Here is a 21,878-nt window from a genome sequence, read left to right as displayed (position 1 = left end):
GCTACAATTTTCACACATGCTATTTTGAGGGCTGCCAAATATTCCACGAAGTACACCATATGTAACTTAACCAGTCCCTGAATATAAAGTGTTAGCACAGTAAGCACAGAGAAAGTATTCAATAAAATGTTACTCAGTACTGTTATTCTCATTTTGCAGAGACAAGAACTGCTGATTTTCTCCTCTTCTCCTGGGACTGGGGTCATTGTTTTTGGTCTTTCTGCTAATACAGTGTTACAGGCAACATTCTGCTATATACCTGTCATTTTGCACACAGGAAAACACTGTATGGAAAATTCCAAGGACTGGAATTGCTCGGTCAGAGGGTATATTCATTTAAAAATGTTAGTTTTGTAATAAAAACACACCCCAAGAAAGAACAGTCTCGTCAACAAATGGAGCTGGAAAACTACATATCCATATGCAAAAGAATGAAGGGGGACCCCTACCTCATGCCAGAAACAAAAATTCACTCTCAATGGATGGAAGACCTAAATATAAGAACCCAAACCATGAAACTCCTAGAAGAAAATGTAAGGAAGCATCTTTAGGAGCTTGTGTTAGACAATGGATTCTTAGACTTTATACCCAAAGCACAAGCAATGAAAGAAAAAATAGATTAATGTGACTTCATCAAAATTAGAAACTTTTGTGCACAAAAGGACTTCATCATGAAAGTAAAAAGGCTATCTACAGAAGGGGAGAAAACATTTGGAAACCACATATCCAATAAGGGTTTAATAGCCAGAATAAATAAAAAATCCTCCAACTCAACAACAAAAAAACAAACAACCCAATTCAAAAATGAACAAAAGACTTGAATAGCTATTTGTCGAAAGAAGATATGCAAATGGCCAAAAAGCACATGTAAAGATGCTCAACATCACTAGTCATTAGGGAAATGCAAATCAAAACCACAGTGAGATACCATTTCATACCTACTAGAATGGCTACTATTAAAAAAAAAAATGGAAAATAGCAAGTGTTTTAGAGGATGTGGGGAAATGAGAACACTCATTCATTGCTGGTGGGAATGTAAAATGGTGCAGCCACTGTGGAAGACAGTTTGGCATCTCCTCAGAAAGTTAAGTATAGAACTGCCATGTGACCCAGCAATCACACTTCTACGTATGTACCCCAAAGAAATGAAAGCAGGGACTTGAGCAGGTGTTTTCACACTGATGTTCACAGCTGCATTATTCACAGTTGCCAAAAGATGGAAGCAACCCAAGGATAAACAAAATGTGGCAGACACATACAATGGAATATTATTCAGCCATAAGAAGGAATCACGTTCTGATACATGCTACAACATGGATGTCATGGATGACATCAAGAGCAAAATACACCTGACACAAAAGGACAAATACTGCATGACCTCACTCTATGAAATTATTAGTAAAAGAAAATTATTCAGAGTCAGAATCTAGAATACAGGTTATCAGGGCTGGCGTGGGGTTAGGGAATGGGGAGTTATGCTTAATTGGTACAGAGTTTCTGTTTGGGATAATAGAAAAATTTTGGTAATAGATGCCAGTGACAACATTATGAATGTAATAACACCACTGAATTATATATTTGAAAATGGTTAAAAGGGGAAATGTTAGTTTGTATATATGTTATTAGAATAAAAATACTTAAAAACACTCTAGGACTGTACAACACAAACAATGAATCCTAATATAAAGTATGGACTATGGTTAATAGTACAATTATAATATTCTTTTATCAATTGTTACAAAGTTACCATGCCAATGCAAAGTGTAGTGTTAATAATAGGGAAAACTGGGGTGGGGGAGGGTGGGTATATGGACACTCGGTATTTTCCACATGATTTTTCTGTAAACCTACAACTTCTCAATTAAAAACAAACGACCTGTAACATTCTTTGAAATTTGCTCTCTACTTGTTAAATTGTACTTTGAAAGTTTCTGTGTATAAACTTCACAATAATGAAAAAAAAAAACCAACCAACCAAACAAAACGCACACCCCAAAACATCCTGTCATTTCCAGCTTCTTGCTCTGTCAGCTGAGGAACAGGCAAAGATGACTACACGTGTGCATCTTTGTTCTAGAGCACTTTGCAGAGAACAGAAACTCCCAGCCGAGCATTTGCCAGACCCCAGCGGCCCCCGGATAAGAAGGGGACTTCACCAGAGGGCCCTCGTGAACACGGCCAACACAAGGGAGCGCATGTCCCAGCTTCCGCATCTGTGAAACAGGGATGAGAGCTGCAGCTCGGCTGTTCTGAAGGTGACACGAGCTGGTACTGGAGAACACTGCCAGCCCAGAAACCAAGGGTGAGAGCGTGAGCTGAGGATGGTCCTTACATGTATTTTGCCCTTGATGAAGGTGGTGATGTCTTCCTCATTGTCAAAGATGGAGAGCGTCTGCAGCAAGTTATTCTCCAGCCATTCCCAGTGCTTTGTGATCTCTTTGCGGGAAGAACCTAGGGCAGGGTGGGCGAAGGAAAGAAAAGGAGAATCGTAAAATCACCCGGCTTTAAAAATAACTTCATAACAAATGTCCCTCTCCAATGCAAAATGTTAGTAACGGGGAGAACTGTGTGAGTGAGGGGGTATTCAAGAACTCTGTACTCTGCGCACAGTTTTTCTGTAAACCCACAACTGTTCGAAAAACACCAGCAACTGAAAAGTCAAAAACAAAAATCCCTACATAGATTCAAAGGGAGATTAAAATGGGTGGCCTAATCTGCTGTATTCAAGCGACTTGACTCTTCAAATTGCTCTCTTTTTCTTCTTAAACATTCTGTTATATAACAAAAGCTCCTGGTAAAAAACAAAAAGTAAAAATATTCAGGTGGACTCACAGAGGATCACATGGAAAGTAAAGCCTCCCCAACCCCAGGAGTGCTATCCCTAGATTCCTCTGTGTCCTTCTAGAAAGAGTCCATGCATTGACAAGTTGCTTATTTATAAAGATTTTCTTTCAAGCCCTAAGACTTAATGTGTCTTCAATATACAGGATTAATCGGACACAGCCAGGCCTTGTGTAAGTGATTCCAGCTCTCCTGAGAGCTCAGGGCTCCGCTGATGCCAGCTGCAACTTCCTGCTGGGCTGGGGAGTGGCGATCATCCCCCCACTAAAGCCCAGACTCAGGGCTTCCACCTGCAAAGTGCACCCCCATCCTGGCCCCTCCTGCCTCCTCCAGGAAACCCGCCTGCCCTTTCTGCTTCTCCTGGCTGGTGGTCCCGTAGACTTCAGCAAGGGCCCAGTGGGAATGGAGAGGCTGGAAGGCAGCACGACGCCTCCCCAAAGGCCAGACTGAGAAACGAGCCCAAGGAGGAGAAGCCACAGGCCATTTTTTCCCTTCATTTTTCTTTGTTTTTGCTGTGACATCCTTTCCCTGGAGCACAGAGCCCAGGGCCTCGGTGGTAAGGGAAGAGATTTCCCTCCCTCTCTCCTTTTGCCAAGAACCCATTTGAATTTAGAAGGTAAATGTACACAGGATGCAATTCTACTGTGTCATTTCACTTGACACGCACCTTCCTGGCAACCTAGAAACAGAAAAAATCCTGTCCACACTGCCTGCCTGGCTCTGCCTGCCCTTTAATCTAAACATTTATATAAGTGCATTTAAAAGACGTGTTAGTTAAAAGTAGCTCGATCTTCATTTAATACTAAGTAAACACTTGTGCTATACCACCTCTGTGCTAAGTGCTGAATATATGATAAAAATAATGCAATAGCTGATTAAATTATTAAGTGCTACATTCTGTCCTTATCACTCTGCATGGATTAGCTTACTTAATTCTTAGAACACCTCTGAGCCAGGTACCATTATTTTCACTCTTTATGATGAAGCTCAGGCACAGAGAGGTTCAGTAACTTGCCCAAGATCACAGAGCCGGGAAGTGAGCAAACCTGCAGCCTGATCCAGGCAGTCTGGCTGCAGAACCTACCCTGCTCCAGGGTGGGAGTGCTGGTAGAGACATACAGTCTGAAGGAGCAAGAAGGCAGGATGGGTACTTGGGTCTGGGAATCTGGGAGGGCTTCCTGTAGGAGGTGACACCCGGGCAGAGTCCCCACAGAGCAGGAGGAGACAGCCCAGCAGACACGGGGAACATTCCTCGTGCCATGAGATTCTGCCTTTACACCAGCCAGAGCTGTGGTTGGGGAAATTCAGGCCTGGAAAACGCTCGGGTCTGGCTGAGTTCCACGGCAGGAGCTGGGAAGATGAGGTTTGAAGTTGAGGCCAGGGCCAGGCCAAGCTAGGGAGCCGGGGATTTACTAGGCCAGTGGGTTTTGGAGAGATGATGCTTCCCAGGTGCTGACATAAAGCGTCTCCTTGTGACCCAGGCACACGGCAAACTTCCTGGCCATCACTCAGGCACGGCAGCCCTGCTCGAGGCTGCCATTGCACCACGGCCCTCACTCCTCGCTGCCCCCTTCTCCGGCTCTGGAACCGGGAGACCTGGGGTCCCACAGGCTTCCCCACCTGGCCGTGGGGAAACACCTTCTCAAGCCTCCGTGCATTCACTGCCAGGAGGGGAGAGGATGGCTGTGCTCAGCGTCCGGGAGGGCGGAGGGGCCGCGGGCGCCCGTGCTTTCCCTCAAGTCCTTCCCACGCTCCCCTGGCCCTGCCTGGAGCTGGCGTCCAGCAGAGAGAGCTACAAACGTTTGAATCTCGTCACCTTCTCCCTGTTCCTGAGGAGAACCGCTAGGCTGGAGGGCAGTGACAGATGGCCTCTACGTAGAGAGACCGAGCCTGGTGGTGACATGCTGCGCTGGTCTGCTGTGCCACTCGGGGCAGGTTGCTGAACCTCTCTGTGCAGTTTCCTCATCTCCGAGATAGAGCAGACCCAGCGATGGCCTCCTGCGGCTGCAGGGGCCCAGGGCTGAGCGGCGGGGAGGCCGCTGGACCCTGGGGCTTCCTCCCCCTGCGTGGCCAGGGGGCTGCCTTCCTCCCTCCCTCCCGCTGGCTGCGCGTCTCTGTCTGAATGCACGGGGACTGCGGGGGGCTCAGGGTGAGACACCTAACCCTACCCCCCCCAGGGACGCCCCCCCCCCCCAGGACTCCTTCCCTCTCCCGGGACCCCCCCGCCCCCCAGCACCTACCGCACGCCACGGTCCAGTAGGCCTGCGCATTCTGGGTCTGGTGCAGGATGCGGTACGGGGCGACACGGGCGCTGGAGTCCAGGACCACGTCCAGGGTGCCGACCAGGAGGCCTGGGGGGTGCGGGGCGCCGTGAGGCCACAGTGGGGGTGCCCCGACACCCCGACACCCCCGCGGGAGGCAGACCCCCCAGCCACCCCCGTCCCAGCGGGAAGCAGCCCCTCCCGGGCGCAGGGCATGGCGGGGTGCAGCAAACCAAACACGAGCCTCAGGGTCACCAGAGAAAACTCACAAATGCCTGGACCCGAGAGCCGGGCACAGTCACGGCGGGGGTGGAAGCGGGCTGGGGGGTTAAGGCAAATGGGGTCGGGTTGTCTGGGTGGAGGGAAAGTTTCAGAGAGGGCCAGGGGTGAGGGAACAGCCACGCTGTGAACGTGACAGGTCCCACCGAATGGCCTGCTCGGAGGGGCGGGGATGGGAAGACTGATGTTGTATATGTGTGTTTTCACAATTCAGAAAGAGAGAGGGAGGGAGGGGGAGAGAGAGAGAGAGAGAGAGAGAGAGAGAAGGAGGGAGGGAGGGAGGGCGGATAGGTGAATGGATGGATAGACGGACGGACAGATAGAAGGATGGGTGCAAGGAAGGGAGGGAGGGAAAGAGGGAGGGAAGGAGGAATAAGGAAGGAAAGAGTGAGCAGCAAGAGACAATGACAATTAAGTGCAGTACGTTATCCTGAATGTGATCTAATAATGGAAGAGAAAAGGCTCAAAAGGACACCTTTGGGACACATGAAAAAAATGGAATAGAGACTGTGAGCTTTTGATAAATGTCAAATTTCTGAAACTTGATAACTGCCCTTAAGGTGGCTACATACATGAATGTCTTTGCTCTTAGGAGATGCACATGGAGGTATTAAATGTTCAAGTGTTAAATGCTGGAGGTATACAACCGACTCTCAAATGTTCAGAAAACAGATCAATTGATATATACATAGATGGACAGATATGATACAGGAACATGGCAAATGTGGTAAAATGTTCAAATTGGTGGACCTGAGTGTCTGGGGATGGGGTTATGTTGGAGTTCTCTATAGAGTTTGTACTATTTTTGCAACTGCCCTGTAAATTTGAAACTATTCAAAATAAGAAGTTTAAAGAAAAAAAAAAGAGAATCTAGTAGAGGACCAAAAAATGCTCCTCCCACTTCTTCCAGGAACTCACTCAGAACATTTGCACACAGGGGCAGTTCCAGGTTTTACAGTGTGAAAGCATAAACAATTTGGGGTGGCCCTCTTTAATAACACACACACACACAGAGAATTACAGGAAGCTGGCTGAGTAGAAAGTTGCAGGGCTCCCTCCTCTTCTAAAACAGAGAGTGGACAGGCAGATTCGTCCAGAACAGCTGTTCTGGGGCTCTGGAGGCCAGGGGAGCCCTGCAGAGTGCCCAGGGCGGCTGGGAAATGGCATGAACAGCTGTGAGGAACTCGCCCGCCACGGCTCCTGGCTCACCCCCCACCCTCGTGGCAAGCCACTTCGGGGCAGCCAGTCCCTGCCCGGTGGGCCTCTGTAGACTGGCAGGGCCGTGGGAGCCCTCCTGCCCGAGGACAGACGGGGCATGGTCCAGTACTGATCTAGCTATTGGTAGCGGATTTAGACAGCTGGGTCCACTGCTTCAGCCCGTCCCAGACAGGTGCTGCCCCCCACGCCACTGTTCCAACCCACATCAGGGGGATAGAAGTACCCTGCTCTCCGAGGGCTGTGGGGAGTAGGTTCCTGAAGAGCACCACCTGCTGGGCAGGCCAGGGAAGTGCAGCCTTGGGGAGCGGAAAAAAAGAAAACTTGTGGTGTCCCTCCTGACTCTCTCCCCAGGGCCCTTTGGAGCAGGTCTGCACCCTCTGCGTGGGTCCCTGGCCCTTTTTGGCTGGGCAATATCGGCAAACCAAGTGTCAAAAAAGAGCCTTTCCACAAACCCAATCAACAAAATCTTAGACAAGAGGGAGAAGAACTTCAGAATAATCTCATCAAGATAACCAAATGCCCAGATAGCAGCAAAAAATTATAAGCCATACTAAGAAACAGGAAGATATGACCCACTCAAAGGAACAGATTAAAAATTCAGAGGAGATACAGAATTTGGAGCAACTAATCAAAGAGGTTAAAGCAAATCTCCTAAATCAATTCAAGAGATAAAGGAAAATATGGCTAAAGAGATAAAAGATATTAAAAAGACACCAGGTGAGCATAAACAAGAATTTGAAAGCATGCAAAGAAAAATAACAGAACTTATGGAAATAAAAGGCATATTAGATGAGATTAAAAATATAGTAGAGGCATACAACAGCAGATTTGAACAGGCAGAAGAAAGGATCAGCGGGCTAGAAGACAGGACATCCAAAATCAAACAGACAAAAGAACACATAGAAAAATGAATGGAAAAAAAAATTAGTAGGATCTCAGGGAATTGAATGATAGCATGAAACACATATAATATGTGTCATAGGTGTCCCAGGAGAAGAACAGAAGGGAAAAGTGGCAGAAAGAATATTTGAGGAAATAATGGTCAAAAATTTCCCAACTCTTATGAAAAATATAAGCACAACAGACTCCAAAGAGAATAAATCCAAATAGACCTAGAATATTTGAGGAAATAATGGTCGAAAAGTTTCCAACTCCTATGAAAAATATAAGCAGAACATACTCCAAACAGAATAAATCCAAATAGACTACTCCAAGACACATACTAATCCGACTGTCAACTGCCAAATATAAAAAGAGAATTCTGAAAGCAGCAAAAGAAAAGCGATCCATCACATACAAGGGAAGCTTGATAAGACTAACTGCTGGTTTCTTATCAGAAACTATGGAGGCAAGAAGGGAGTGGTACGTTATATATAAAACAGTGAAAGAGAAAACCTGCCAGCCAAGAATTCTCTGTCCAGCAAAACTGTCCTTCAAAAACAAGGGAGAGTTTACAATATTCATAGATAAACAGAAGGTGAGAGAGTTCGTTAACAAAAGACCTGCCCTACAAGAAATACTAAAGGGAGTTCTGCAGGCTGAAAAGAAAAGACAAGAGAAACAGGCTTGGAGGAAGAGTGTAGAAATGAAGATTATCAGTAAGGGTAACTACAAGGGTAAAAAGAGACAAAAATAAGAGATGATATATAAAAGTCAAAGGATACAATGGTTTCAGTAAGTACTGCTTTTACAGTAACCACATTGAAAGCTAATGGATTAAACTCCCCAGTCAAAGACCCAGATTGGCAGAGTGGATAAAAATATATATATGTATGATTCATCTATATGTCATCTACAAGAGAGTCATCTTAGAGCCAAGGATACAAGCAAAAGGCTGAAAAAGATATTCCACACAAACAGTAACCAAAAAAGAGCTGGGGTAGTTATACTAATATTGGACAAAATAGACTTTAAATGCAAAAATGCCATTTGAGAAAAAGAAGGACATTTTATATTAACAAAAGGGGCACTCCACCAAGAAGAAATAACATTCATAAATATTTATGCACCTAACCCGATGCCCCAAAATACATGAGGCAAACACTGGCAAAACTGAAGGGAGTAAAAGATGTCTCCACAATAATAGTTGGAGACTTCCATATATCACTCTCATCAACAGATGGAACATCCAGACAGAGATCAATAAGGAAACAGAGAACTTGAATAATATGATAAATGGACTAGACCTAACAGATATATACAGAACACTGCAGCCCACAACAGCAGGATACACATTCTTCTCAGGTGCTCATGGATCATTCTCCAGGATAGACCACGTGTTGAGTCACAAAACTGCTCTCAATAAATTTTAAAATATTAAAATTATAGAAAAGAAATGTGGGACATGGATTCTGGGAATGAACCTGACCCTGGCATTGAGGGATTGAGAGTGCCTTTTTGACCAAAAAGGGGAAAAGAAAGGCAACAAAATAAGGTTTTAGTGGCTAAGAGAATTCAAATAGAGTCAAGAGGCTGTCCTGGAGGTTTCTCCTATGCAGGCTTCACCTAGATATGCCAAATAACCATAGTATGATAAGCCCAAGTCAACAGTAGTCCCCCAAACCTTAAAGAATACCCGGATCCCTATCTGGGACTTGATAAAAAAAGTTTCACTCACTAAGTTTATTCTTCAGAGACTTAAATCCTTTAGAGTGCTCCCATGACCTAAGTCCCAAAACCCAGAGGCAATAGCCTCTTCAAGAACATCAACTAGATGTGCCCCCTTTGCTTTTAAAGTTGACACCCCTTTCCAACATGAACAGGTTAGTGTGGTCACTGGCTAGACATCCCTGAAGATTGGGTAAATGATTAAACTAGAGGAAGGGGCAGCAACAGACAAGATGGAATTTAACAAAGGATTATGAATACTGAATCTCTATAATTTTCTTTTTATGAGTTGCTAGGATACTAGAATAGCTAAAAGGAAAGAACTGAAACGGTGGAACTGTAACCCATAGCATCCTTTGAAATTTGTTCTATAACTACTTGTTAAATTGTAATTTGAAAGCTATACCTTTTTGTATATATGTTATATTTCGCAAAAAGGAAAATAACTGAAACTATGGTACTATAACTCATAACAACTTTGAAAATTTCCTATGTATCTACTTGTTAAGTCATACTTTGAAAGATATTACCTTTATATATATACACACACACATATATGTATATATATGTACTTCATAATAAGGAAATGACTGAAACTGTGGAACTGTAACCTATAATATTTTTTTGAAATTTGCTGGTTCTAACTACATGTTAAATTGCACTTAGAAAGTTATCACTTCTATGTATATATGTTATATTTGACAATAAAAATATTAAAAAATAAATTAATTAAAAAATAATAAAATTATAGAAAGCACTTTCTCTGATCATAATGAAATGAAGTTGGAAATCAATAACAGGCAGAGAACTGAAAAATTTACAAATATATTGAGGTCAAACAACCTGCTCTTAAACAATCAGTGGCTCAAGGAAGAAACTGCAAGAGAAATCAGTAAACATCTCAAGACAAATGGCAACAAGTAGACAACATATAAAACCTTATGGGCTGCAGCAAAAGTGGTATTGAGGGGGATATTTATAGCCCTAAACACCTACATTTAAAAGGAAGAAAGAGCTAAAATCAAAGACCTAAGTGAACACCAGGAGGAACTAGAAAAAGAACAGCAAACTAACCTCAACGCAAGCAGAAGGAAAGAAATAATAAAGATTAGAACAAAAATACATGAAACTGAGAACAAAAAAATAATATAGGTAATCAACAAAACCAAAAGCTGGTTCCTTGAGATGATCATTAAAATTGACAAGCCCTTAGCCAGACTGACAAAAAAAAAAAAAAAAAAAAAAAAGAAAAGAAAATGCAAATAAATAAAATCAGAAATGAGAGGGGAGACATTACTACTGACCCCACAGAAATGCAAAGATCATAAGAGGATACTATGAACAACTGTATGCCAACAAACTAAACAACTTAGGTGAAATGGGCAATTTCCTAGAAACACATGAACAATCTAAAGTGAGTCTAGAAGAAACAGAAGACCTCAACAAATCAAGCACAAGTAAAAAAATGGAATCAGTCATCAAAAGCCTACCAACAAAGAAAAGTCCAGGACCAGATGTATTCACAGGGGAATTCTACCAATCAATCCAGGAAAAATTAATACCAATCCTGCTCAAACTCTTCCAAAAAATTGAAGAGGAGGGAACACTTCCTAACTTGTTCTATGAGGCCAACATCACCCCCATACCAAAACCAGATAGAGATTTCTCAAGGGAAGAAAATTTCAGACCAATCTCTCTAATGAATATAGATGCAAAAACACTCAACAAATGCTTTCAAATCAGAAGTACACATTTAATTTAAATGTTACACACCACGATCAAGTGGGCTTTATTCCAGGTATGCAAGGGTGGTTCAATACAAGATCAATTAATGTAACACAACACATTAACAAATTGAAGGGGGGAAACCACATGATCATCTCAATGGATGCCTAAGGCATTTGGCAAGATCCAGCATCCTTTCTTTCTTTTTTTTTTTAATATAAAAAGGTCATTTTATTATACCCTTTTTTGGTAGGATGTCAATGCCCTTCAAAATCCTCTTCTCAAGTACAAATCCTCATGTTTACAAAGTATTTACAACTGGAGTCTGTTCCTTCTTTATATTTTTGACACAGCTATGTGGTTACAATATTTAACAAATAATAAAAGTAATAATAATAATAATAATAATAATAATAATAATAATAATAATAATAAAGACTGCAAAAAGGAAAACCTCTGCCTTAACAGGCACCAAACCTGAGCGAATGCCTGGAGTCCCCTGCTCTCCAGTGGGCAAGGAGGACAGTCTGCCCTTCATCCACATCAGGGTCTCTGTCGTCAAGAACACCAGGTAACTGTCTTCCATGGAGGACAGGAGACTCGACCTTGCTCTGCTGCTGGATTGACATTTTATGCTTTGAATGTTTCTTGGAATCATTACCTAATTTATTAGTATGAATCCTGATCAGCAAGGTAATTCATTATTTTGCTAACAGTAGTGGTCCAAGAAGCCTAGCTTCCTAAACTCATACTTAATTCTTAAACATGGAAATTTTAACCTTTAAAATGTAAATCCAAAAAACGGTATGCTAGGAGAATCTTTTACTCACATGACTGTGGGATGCTACTCAGGTCAGTGGTCACATCTAGATGTTACTAAATCAAGTGACATAAATGAAAACACTTCCTGTCCCATATTTCCCATGAGGGAATCGTGAAGCAAATGCGTTTCAAGGCAGCTGAGGCCCTCGGACTCGGACTCATAAAACGGTGGCGGGAACTACTCGCTGCCTATCTGCAACCACAGCTCGGCTCCCCACAAGCAGCTTTCAGAGATGTTTCTAAATTCTCTTCTAGCGTCCTAGATTAATAGAGGACTTTGATTTAAGGAGTTTTGTTTAGACTATTTTAAACTAATGGCATTCAAAATTTTATCTTCATTTACAAACAGACTATTAGCACTCCATGAAGGGTGAAAGAAAAATGAACACGGTGTGAAAATTAAAATAAGCTGAAAAAAGAGGGTTCCTGTACATTTTAGTTCTGCACTAAATCTGAAGAAGAAAAGTGTAGAAATGCCCCCCGTGATCAGAGCCCAAGAGCGCACAGCGCCCTGTGGGGCCGCTCCCGCACCCTGCCCTGCAAGCCAGGACGAGCTCACCTGGGTGTAAGAAAAGACAGCACAATACTCCATTTTAATATTTCCAATAAACTAAAATGTTAAATCCCTTCCACTTTTTATTACCCGGTTTCCATTTTTTTTCCAAATTTCTCATCAAGAGCCCAAAAAATGGTTTCCCCAGCTGGTTTTGCTACGTGTCGCCACACAACTGCCCACACCTGCCAGGGAATGACAAACAGCAGGGCTGGATGCTCCCCTAGCAGCACGAAGGGGAGAACCAGGAAGGAAACAACGTTCTAATAAAAATTCAAAATGCTTAAGTTCGTCGCAACTGATTCTTAGTTCACCAAAACCTAACATAGCCTAATTTCTTGGACCAAACAATGTGAAATAGTCAAAAATATAGCTGCAGCAGAGAGGGTGCTCCTGCACATTCAACATTTTGCTCTTGAGAAAACTTCAAGGCAAGAAGGCATCGTCAGCCAGTCAAGCCCACTTAAGATTGCATTTGTTATCTTGCTGTAGTAAAAAAATAAAAATAATAGCAAATATTGGGCTTCCTTTTCCCCTTCCACATTCCACAAATAGCTCTCCATTTTACTAGCAGAACCAAGAGTGTTGTTCACATATAAGATCCTGGAAAATAAAATCTCCAGCATCCTTTCTTGATAAAAACATTTTGAAAGACAGGAAGAGATGGAACCTTTCTCAGCATGATAAAGGGCACATATGAAAAACCCACAGCTCAAATCATACTCAGTGGGGAAAGACTGAAAGCTTTCCCTCTAAGAACAGGAACGAGACAAAGACTCTCCCTGTCACCACCATTAAGCAACATTTTGCTAGAAGTGCTAGCTAGAGCAATTAGACAAGAAAAAGAAATAAAAGGCATCCAAACTGGAGAGGAAGAAGTAAAACTCTCACTATTTGCAGATGATATGATTCTATACATGGAAAGTCCTGAAAAATCTATGAGAGCTAATAAACGAGTCTAGCCAAGTGGCAGGATACAAGATCAACAGGCAAAAATCAGTAGTGTTCCATACACTAATAATGAGCAATCTGAGGAGGAAATCATGAAAAAATTCCATTCACTATAGTAACTAAAAGAATCAAATATCTAAGAATAAATTTAACCAAGGATGTAAACGACCTGTATTCAGAAAACTACAAGATATTGAAATTAAAAAGGACCTAAATAAATGGAAGGACATTCCGTGTTCATGGACTGGAAGACTAAATATCGTTAGGATGTCAATTCTACCCAAATTGATTCACAGAATCAATGCAATCCCTACTTTACGGAACTGGAAAAGCCAATTATCAAATATTTGGGAGGGTAAGAGGCCCTGAGTAGCCAAAAACATCCTGTAAAAAAAGAACAAAGTTGGAGGACTCTCACTTCCTGACTTTAAAACATATTACAAAGCCACAGTGCTCAAGACAGCAGGGTACCAGCATAAAGACAGACTTTCTGACCAATGGAATTGAATCGAGAGTTCACAAACAGACCCTCACATCTGTCAATTGATTTTTGACAAGACTTCCAAGTGCACTCAACTGACACTGAACTTCAACAAATGGTACCAGGAGAACTGGATTTCCATATCCAAAAGAATGAAAGAGGATCCCTGTATCTCATCTTATACAAAAATTAACTCAAAGCGGATCGAGGAATTAAACATAAGAGCTAGGACCATAAAATTCCTGGAAGAAAATATAGGGAGACATCTTCAATTCCTTGTCATAGGAGGTGGTTTCTTAGACTTTACACCCAAAGCACAAGCAATGAAAGGAAAAATAGATAAATGGGACTCCTCAAAACTGAAGACTTTTTTGCTTCAAAGGACTTTGTCAAAAAGGTGAAAAGGCAACCAACTCAACGGGAGAAAATAATTGGAAACCACATATCCAATAGGGGTTTAATATCCAGAACATATAAAGAAATCCTACAATTCTCAACAACCCAATTAAAACGTGAGCAAAAGACTTGAAAAGACATTTTTCTAAAGAAATACAAATGGCTCAAAAGCACGTGAAAAGTTGTTCAACATCACTAACTATTAGGGAAATGCAAATCAAAACCATAAGGATATATCATTTCACACCTACCAGCATGGCCACTATTAAACAAATAGAAAACTACAAATGCTGGAGAGGATGTGGAGAAATAGGAACCCTCATGCACTGCAGGTGGGAATGTAAAATGTGCAGCCCCTGTAGAAGACTTTGGCAGTTTCTCCGGAAGGTAAGTATAGAATTGCCATACGATCTGGCAATCCTGCTACTAGGTAAATGCTCAGAAGAACCGAAAGCAGGGACACGAATAGACATTTGCACATCAGTGTTCATAGTTGCATTTTTCACAATTCCCAAATGATGGAAACAACCCAAATGTCCATCAACCAATAAAAGGATAAAATAAAACGGTGGTATATACATATGATGAAACATTATTCAGCTGTAAGGAGTGAAGTTCTGAAGCATGCGGCAACATGGATGAACCTTGAGGACATTATGTTGAGTGACATTAAGACAGAAACAAAAAGACAAATATTGTATGATCTTACTAATATGAGCTAATTATAATGAGCAAAGTCATGGAGTTAATATCTAGAGTATTAGGTTACCTGGTGTGCTAGTTTGAATCTATTATGTACCCCACAAAAGTCATGTTCTTTTAATCTACTCTTGTGGGAGCCAAGCTATTGTGGGTGGGGCCTTCTGATTAGATTATTTCCATGGAGATGTGACCCAGCCCATTCAAGGTGGGTCTTAATTAGTTTACTAGAGTCCTTAAGAGAGCTCAGGGAGAGAGAGCAGAGAGTTGACACAGACCGAGACGCTTAGAGAGAAAATGCCCAGAGACATTTTGGAGACAGCCCTTGAAACAGAACCAGGAGAGACGCTAAGAGATGAAATCCAGAGTTTGCCCCAGAGAAGCTAAGAGAGGACCCCCAGATGCTTAGAGAGAAATGCCCTGGGAGAAACAAGCAAGGACGCACAGGAGCTGAGAGAGAGGAGTGAAGACAGAAGCCCAGAGACATTCTGGAGAAAGCCACAGAAATCAGGAGCTAAACCCAGGCGAGGCCCAGCAGACTCCAGCCACGTGCCTTTCCACGTGGCAGAGGAACCCCAGATGCCATCGGCCTCTCTTCAGAGAAGGTATCATCCTATAGATGCCTTATTTGGGACATTTTCATGGCCTTAGAACTGTAAATTTGTGAACTAATAAACCCCCATTGTAAAAGCCAACCCGTTTCTGGTATATTGCATTCCTGCAGCTTTAGCAAACTGGAACTCCAGAGATAGAAATTTTTTTAAGAGTAGAGAATGGGGAGCTGATGCTTAATTTGTGGAGAATTTTTAATAAAGTTGATTGCAAATGTTTGAAAATGGACAGAAGTGATGGTAGTACCTTATTGTGAGTGTAATTAACAGCCCTGAATCCTGTGTGTGATTGTGGTTGAAAGGGGAAGTTCAGGGTCTTGTATGTCACTAGAAGGAAAGCCAGAGGGTGAAACATGGGACTGTGCAACACAGTGAACCCTGCAGTGGGGGATGAAGGTGGTTGATTGCAGAAATATAAGACGACAGAACAAATGCAGGTCACTATTACAAGGTGTGAAGAATAGGGTGGTATATGGGGAAAAATACACCTAATGCAAACTATGGACTATAGTTAACAATAATATTTTAATATCCTCTCATCAGTTGTAACAAAGGTACTGCACCAATGTTAAGTGTCAATAATAGGGGGTGGAAGGAGCATGAGCTTTTTATTTTGGGTGCAATTAAAATTCTCTAAAATTGATTGTGGTAATGCAAGCACAACTGTGATTATACTGAGAACCATTGGTTTTACACATTGGATGGATTGTGTGGTGTATGAATAAAATTGCTTTAAAAAAAGTAAAATAAGAAAATCATAAATACAAAATTATGTTTGAAACTGAGAATTTCTTTAGGATGAGAAAGTATAACAAGTACCAATTTAAAAAAACAAATATCACAAACATCACAAAATCCTGAAAATATTAACTGTAAGATACATCCCTTTAATTTTTTTCTTTTTGAAAAAATTTATTTAAAAATTTTTTTACAAATACTCCCCTTTCTCTACTCCCCCCATTTTCTCGGTAACCTCTAATCTACTTTCTATCTCTGCCAATTTCCTCTTTCTAGTCATCTCTTATAAGTGATATTATGCAATTTTTGTCCTTAGGTGACTTGCTTATTTCTCTGAGCCAGTTTTCAAGGTTCTTCCATGTTGCAGCAGGTCTCATAACTTCATTCTTTTTTTTATGGCTGAAAAATATTCCATTGCGTGCATCTAATGCATATTCTTTATTCTATTCATGTGTTATTGGCCATTTGTATATACTCTTTGGAGACATGTCTTTTCAAGTCCTTTGCCCACTTTGTAATTGGGTTATTTTTCTTTTTGTTGTTGCATTGTGATGGTTCTTTATATATCTGAATATTAAGCCTTATCCAATACATGGTTTGAAATGATATTCTCCCATTTTATAGGTTGTCCTTTCTTGCTCTTGATAATTTCCTTCCATGCACAAATGTTTCAAATTTTGGTGAAATTTGTCGCTCATAGACACTACTCTTAAAATACTTCTTTCTCCTTACATTTTTGGTTGTGTACTTGCATCGCTTCTTAAAGGACTATGATTTTGTTACATCATTTTCCATATAAAGAACAGAGATAAGGTAGTTTTTATTATTGAAAGTTTAGCAAAGTTTCTTTCAGCCTCAAAAGTTATTACTGAAAAGGACATGTAAATCTTTAGAATTGTCAAGTTTTAGGGAGCGTTGTGTTTGTCAAGTCACTATTTTCTGCCGAACCAGCAGAATTTGTCTGATTCACTCTTCATTAATTGAATTATCAAAGGAATCTAAAAACCTGTTCATTGCTCCTATTTGTAATTTATTTCTTCTTTTGACCTGCTGCTTTTGATGTGATATGGAAAGCATGGTATGTTTCCATTTTCCTATTGTCTGAATAATGTTTATTGAATTTATCACTTTAACACTTTTTTCCTATTGTGAATTTTTAATCTGATGTTTTTCTCCAAAAATAAAACAATTACAAAAGAAGGTAGTCTTCACATCCGTGCAAATCAGGAGTCTGTAATTCCTTACTTGTTCTGTTGAAATGTTCTGAAATGTCTCTCCACACTGCAGTTATGAAGGGGCATGTTCAAGGTTGCCAGCATTCGGAATAAACTGTGTTTTCACTCTTTGCCTTGGGGTTCCTCCTCTAGTCTCGGAACCTTATTTGAGAGCCCCTATTCCCGCCGCGAGACGTGGAAGCCTCCTCACGGGGAGACCATCCGCTGCACCGCGGTCTTTAATGGAGGTCCCAGTTGGCCCCCGTCTTACAGGCCACGCGAACCACACAGCCGCCATCCCTGCCCACCCCGAGCCTGGCTGGAGTTCCAGGGCTGGTTCCGGGAGGGGACCCGGGGGCTGCGTCCCAGGGAGCGGGCCGGGGAGGGGAGCCCTCCGCCCGGGAAGGAAGCAGAGACGTGGCGGCCCGGGCCGGAGGGCGCGCTGGCTCTCCCTGCCCTGCGCCTTTCCCCCGGAGCGCGCGTCCGCAACAGGCCTGGAGCGCCGTCCCCTCGGCCTCTCCCGCGCAGCCCGAGGCGCCGAGAGGACCCCGAGTCCCGGGACGGGACGCCGGCTGCGCGCATTCAGCACGTGGACACTCCATGGAAGCCCCTCTGGGCGGACCGGCAGACGCGGCCGCAGGCGGCCTGGCCACAGCGGTGCGCAGGGAGCAGCCGCCCCTCGGCCCAGGCCCGGGCCCCCGCTGGCTGCGGCGCGCCCGACACTCACAGGACGCTGTGGCCTCAGTGCGCGGCGGGTCCCACCGGCCGGCTCTGAAACGACCCGCCGAGGCCTCCCCGCTCCGGGCTGACCTCACCCTTTTAGAACGAGGAACCCGGGGGTGACAGGCGGGATTTGTGCAGACACCGCGCTCCCGGGGCCCGGGGCGTTTTCACTCTCGCCTTCCCGGGCTCGTCTCTGCGCCCGCGGCGCCCCGCAGGCTGGGGCCACGCCTGTCTCCCGCCGCGCGACGCAGAAAAGGGGCGCCTTGGCGAGCTCCCCGGGCTCCGGGCTCCGCCTTGGGAGGCTGCAGCTCCAAGGCCCCGGGAGCAGCCAAGGGGGCAGCAGCTGGAGGAACGGGGCGCCCCGGGCTGGGCCAAGGCTGCTTCGGGGCAGTTCTCTGGTGAGCTGCGGGGGCCACGGCGCCCCCCGGGGCATCTGGGGAAACTGCGGCCAGAGGAGGCGGCCGCGGAGAACTCGCTGCCTCCCAGCGGGGAAATCGCCGCGGGAACCCGCGCGGCCCTCGCCAGGCCCCGGGCAGGTCGCGAGCACCGAGGCCGGGCAGGGCCGCTGCCAGCGCCTCCGCCCGGCGGCCCCGGGCCTGGGAGAGGCTCCCCGCGGCCCCGACGCGGGCGCCGTCCCGCTCCTCGCGGCCCTGGGCCCGCCCGCTCCCCGCCGCCGCCCGCTCCCCGCCTCGGCCCGGTCCTCGGCCCCTCCGCGCCCGCTCCCCGCCTCGGCCCGGCCGCCCGCGCCCCTCACCCGTGAGGCCGCCGCCCTTGCCGTGGCCGCGGCGCCGCTGCAGCACGAAGAAGGGGTTGGCGCGCTCGGTCACCCACAGCGCGTGGGCCGCCAGCACCTCCTCGGGGCCCAGCCACATGGCGCGCCGCTCGCGCGGGGCCCGGGCCGCCAGGAGGAAGCGCCGCCGCCGTCGCCGCGGAGCCGGAGCCGGAGCCGCAGCCGGAGCAGAGCAGAGCAGAGCAGAGCAGAGCAGAGCAGAGCAGAGCGGCCCGGGGCGGGGCGGGCGGGCGGGCGCCCCCTGGCGGCACCTAGCGCAGAGCCTCCCCGGCCTGGGCCCTGCACCCGCCCGGGCCTCCCTGAGCCCCCTGAGTCCCCTGAGCCCCCTGAGCCCCTGAGTCCCCTGAGCCCCCCGAGACCCCCTGAACCCACCCGAACCGGTCTGCCCGGCGGGGATGAGCACACTCGGGCCTCTGGGTGCGGATTCCTGCTCCCCAGTGCTGGCCTGGCCGGGGCGGGATCCCCCCCAGTCCACACACTGACGCTTTTGAGTGCGGGGCAGCTGGCATGAGCCAGCATTGTCGGGAGCCGCTGAGGTGCAGGGTCACCCCACTGGCCTCAGCCCCTGTCAGAGCGCTGACAAACAGAACCCCAGTGACGGGGTCATTGCCTAAATGCTTTCCACCTTTCTGATACATGGTGGGGTAGCCAGACGCAAGTATCCGTGGCTGCTGTAACTCGCCGGCCTGTAACCCAGGTGCCCAGTTTCTGTAAGGCTGGTGCATTGTAATAAAACTACACACTCTTTATCCCGTAACTGGACTGTAACAAGACACCTGGTGACTGGTCCGTCCTTATCCCCTTGTTTTGCAGCCTTGAAGTTGGTGCCTGTGCACGTAGCCCCCTGAAGTCAGGTCATCGTGCCCCTAATCCCCTTAGTGATTATTCATCAGCCCAGGGCTGACACCGTGCTGTCACCGAGCCTGCCTGACTTTGTTTGAATGCTAAGGACACTGACAGTGTCTCCAGTTTGGGGAGAGATCGTTAGCCCACAGGTCTTCTGATTGCCTTGCTTTGTGCTTAGCAATAAACTCTTCTCAAAATGCTGGTGTCTACTGATGGACTCACTTTTGAGCCATCACACCCCCCGGAGGATCTGGCAGGACACAGGAAGCAGGTGCCCTAGTCATTCCCAAGGTGCAGCTGGTTTGAAGGTGAACTTCTGTCATTCACATCCAAGGGTCCTAACACGACAGATGTAGGGGTAAAAAGGTGTTTGCAGGGTTGACAGCCATCCTCGGTGCTCAGAAACGTTGTCTGAGACTCTGAATCAACTTTCAAGACCCAGAGACAAGTCTTCTTTAAGACCCTGGAAGCTTAACCGGGCTCTGTGCTTGCAGGGAAATCTCCCTCGGAGAGCTCGTAAGTGCTTGTTAACACCCGGAGTGAAGGGTTCTCGTGTTCCTTCATTCCGGTGCTTTCCGGGGGCAGCCTGGAACTCAGCCGGAGCGGGTGCATTTGCGTCTTAAACCACACACGGCTGAGCCCCAACCCAGACACCTGCCTTTCTCACAGGTTTCCCAACTGATGTGCATGCTGCTGCCCCAGAGAGCACCATGTGAAAACGGTTCTTTAGAAGAAGGAAAAGAGCAGTTATTGAGCTTAGGATGTGCTGAGCCTTCTTTTTTGCCCTTTATTTTGATTTTTTTCCCTTTATTTACATACCATAAAACTCACTTTTAAAAAGTGCACAATTTAATGGTCTTTATTATATTCATAAGGTTGTGCAACCATTTCACCATCTAGTTCCAGAACATTTCATCACCCCCAAAAGAAATTCCTTACCCTTTAACCACACACCCCATTTCTTCCTCCTCTAGCCCCGGGCAACCACCAGTCCACTTTCTGTTTCTATGGGTTTGCCCGCCCTGGATGTTTCGTATAAATGGCATCACAGAGTACGTGACCTCGTGTGTGTGGCTTCTTTCATTCAGCATCGTTTTCATGGTTCATCCATGTTGCAGCAAGGACTGGCTAAACAATATCCCATTGTATACATATGCCACATTTTACATTTTATTTATCGATTCATCAGTTAATAGGCATTGGATGGTTTCCACTTTGGGGCTCTTATGAAGAAAGGTGCTATGAACATTTGTATACAAGGTTTTGTGTGAACACAGGCCTTCAGTTCTCTGGGGATAGACCCAGGCATGGAACTGCCGAGCCACGGTAACTCGGTGTTTAACTTTCTGAGAACTACTGAGCTCTCCTCCAGCGTGGCCGCACCATTTCACGCTCCCGCAGCCATGCGGGCGGGTTCCACATCCTCGCCGACCCTTGTTTTTTGTCTTTTTTTTAATAGCCATCCTAGTGGGCGTGAAATGTTGTGCCACTGCGGTTTTGATTTGCATTTCCTAGTACCTAATGATGTCAAGCATTTTTTCATGTACTTGTTAGTCATTTGTACATCTCCTTTGGAGAACTGTCTAGTCAAATCCTTTGCTCCTTTAAAAATTGGGTTGTCTTTTACTGTTGAATTGTAGGAATTCTTTATTCCAGGTGCTATCCCTAATCAGATATATTATATTAAGCCTACTTCTTAGAATATTTTAGATTTCATCCCCTTAAAACCCCTATGAAGGAGGCATTTTATGATCTCTATTTTAGAGATGATAAAGCTGAAATCCACACGGGTGAAATGATTTGCCAAGTTCAGTAGTAAGTGGCAGAGGTAGCACCTGGGCCTGCTTGCTTCCAACTCTTCCCCACGTGTGCGGGGGTCTCGCTGCCCCCCCCCAGCACCCACCCCCCTTGCTGGGCAGCACCTGACTTTACTGTGGGAACCCCGTTTTGGAACCCTCTGCATCTGCGTGTCAGGCCAAGCTGCTTGCGCCCCAGGGCTGCAGAAGGGGAGTCCGTGCTGGCCACGGCGGTCAGCAGGCTGCATCTCCGTGACCACCGGGCTTGGTTCTGGGTGGCCTCGGGCCTCCGCCCACGCCAGCCAGGGTCCCAGGAGGAGTGTACTG

At 45.4% G+C, this 21,878-nt stretch overlaps 1 protein-coding gene across 6 annotated transcripts in view; it reads right to left on the bottom strand.

Annotated features, from left to right (window-relative positions):
- TBC1D9B (TBC1 domain family member 9B) overlaps window positions 1-19,086 on the bottom strand; it is a 54,305-nt gene extending 35,219 nt beyond the window's left edge. For 4 of the 6 annotated variants that reach the window (XM_037817600.1, XM_037817601.1, XM_037817603.1 and 1 more), the window contains exons 1-3: window positions 18,874-19,086; window positions 5,082-5,192; window positions 2,333-2,451 (exon numbers count right to left, since the gene is read on the bottom strand). In XM_037817600.1, the coding sequence (XP_037673528.1) occupies window positions 2,333-2,451; window positions 5,082-5,192; window positions 18,874-18,991 (348 nt within the window). In that variant the 5' untranslated portion in view covers window positions 18,992-19,086. Of the gene's footprint in view, window positions 1-2,332; window positions 2,452-4,657; window positions 4,997-5,081; window positions 5,193-18,873 lie in introns of those variants that run through there. The other 2 variants (XM_037817606.1, XM_037817604.1) reach the window with 2 other exon arrangements.
- Window positions 19,087-21,878: the final 2,792 nt, after the last annotated feature.

Source organism: Choloepus didactylus, chromosome 24, assembly GCF_015220235.1.
Source record: "Choloepus didactylus isolate mChoDid1 chromosome 24, mChoDid1.pri, whole genome shotgun sequence".
NCBI classification, from domain to species: Eukaryota; Metazoa; Chordata; class Mammalia; order Pilosa; family Megalonychidae; genus Choloepus; species Choloepus didactylus.
This window is presented reverse-complemented; position numbering and strand designations above follow the sequence as displayed.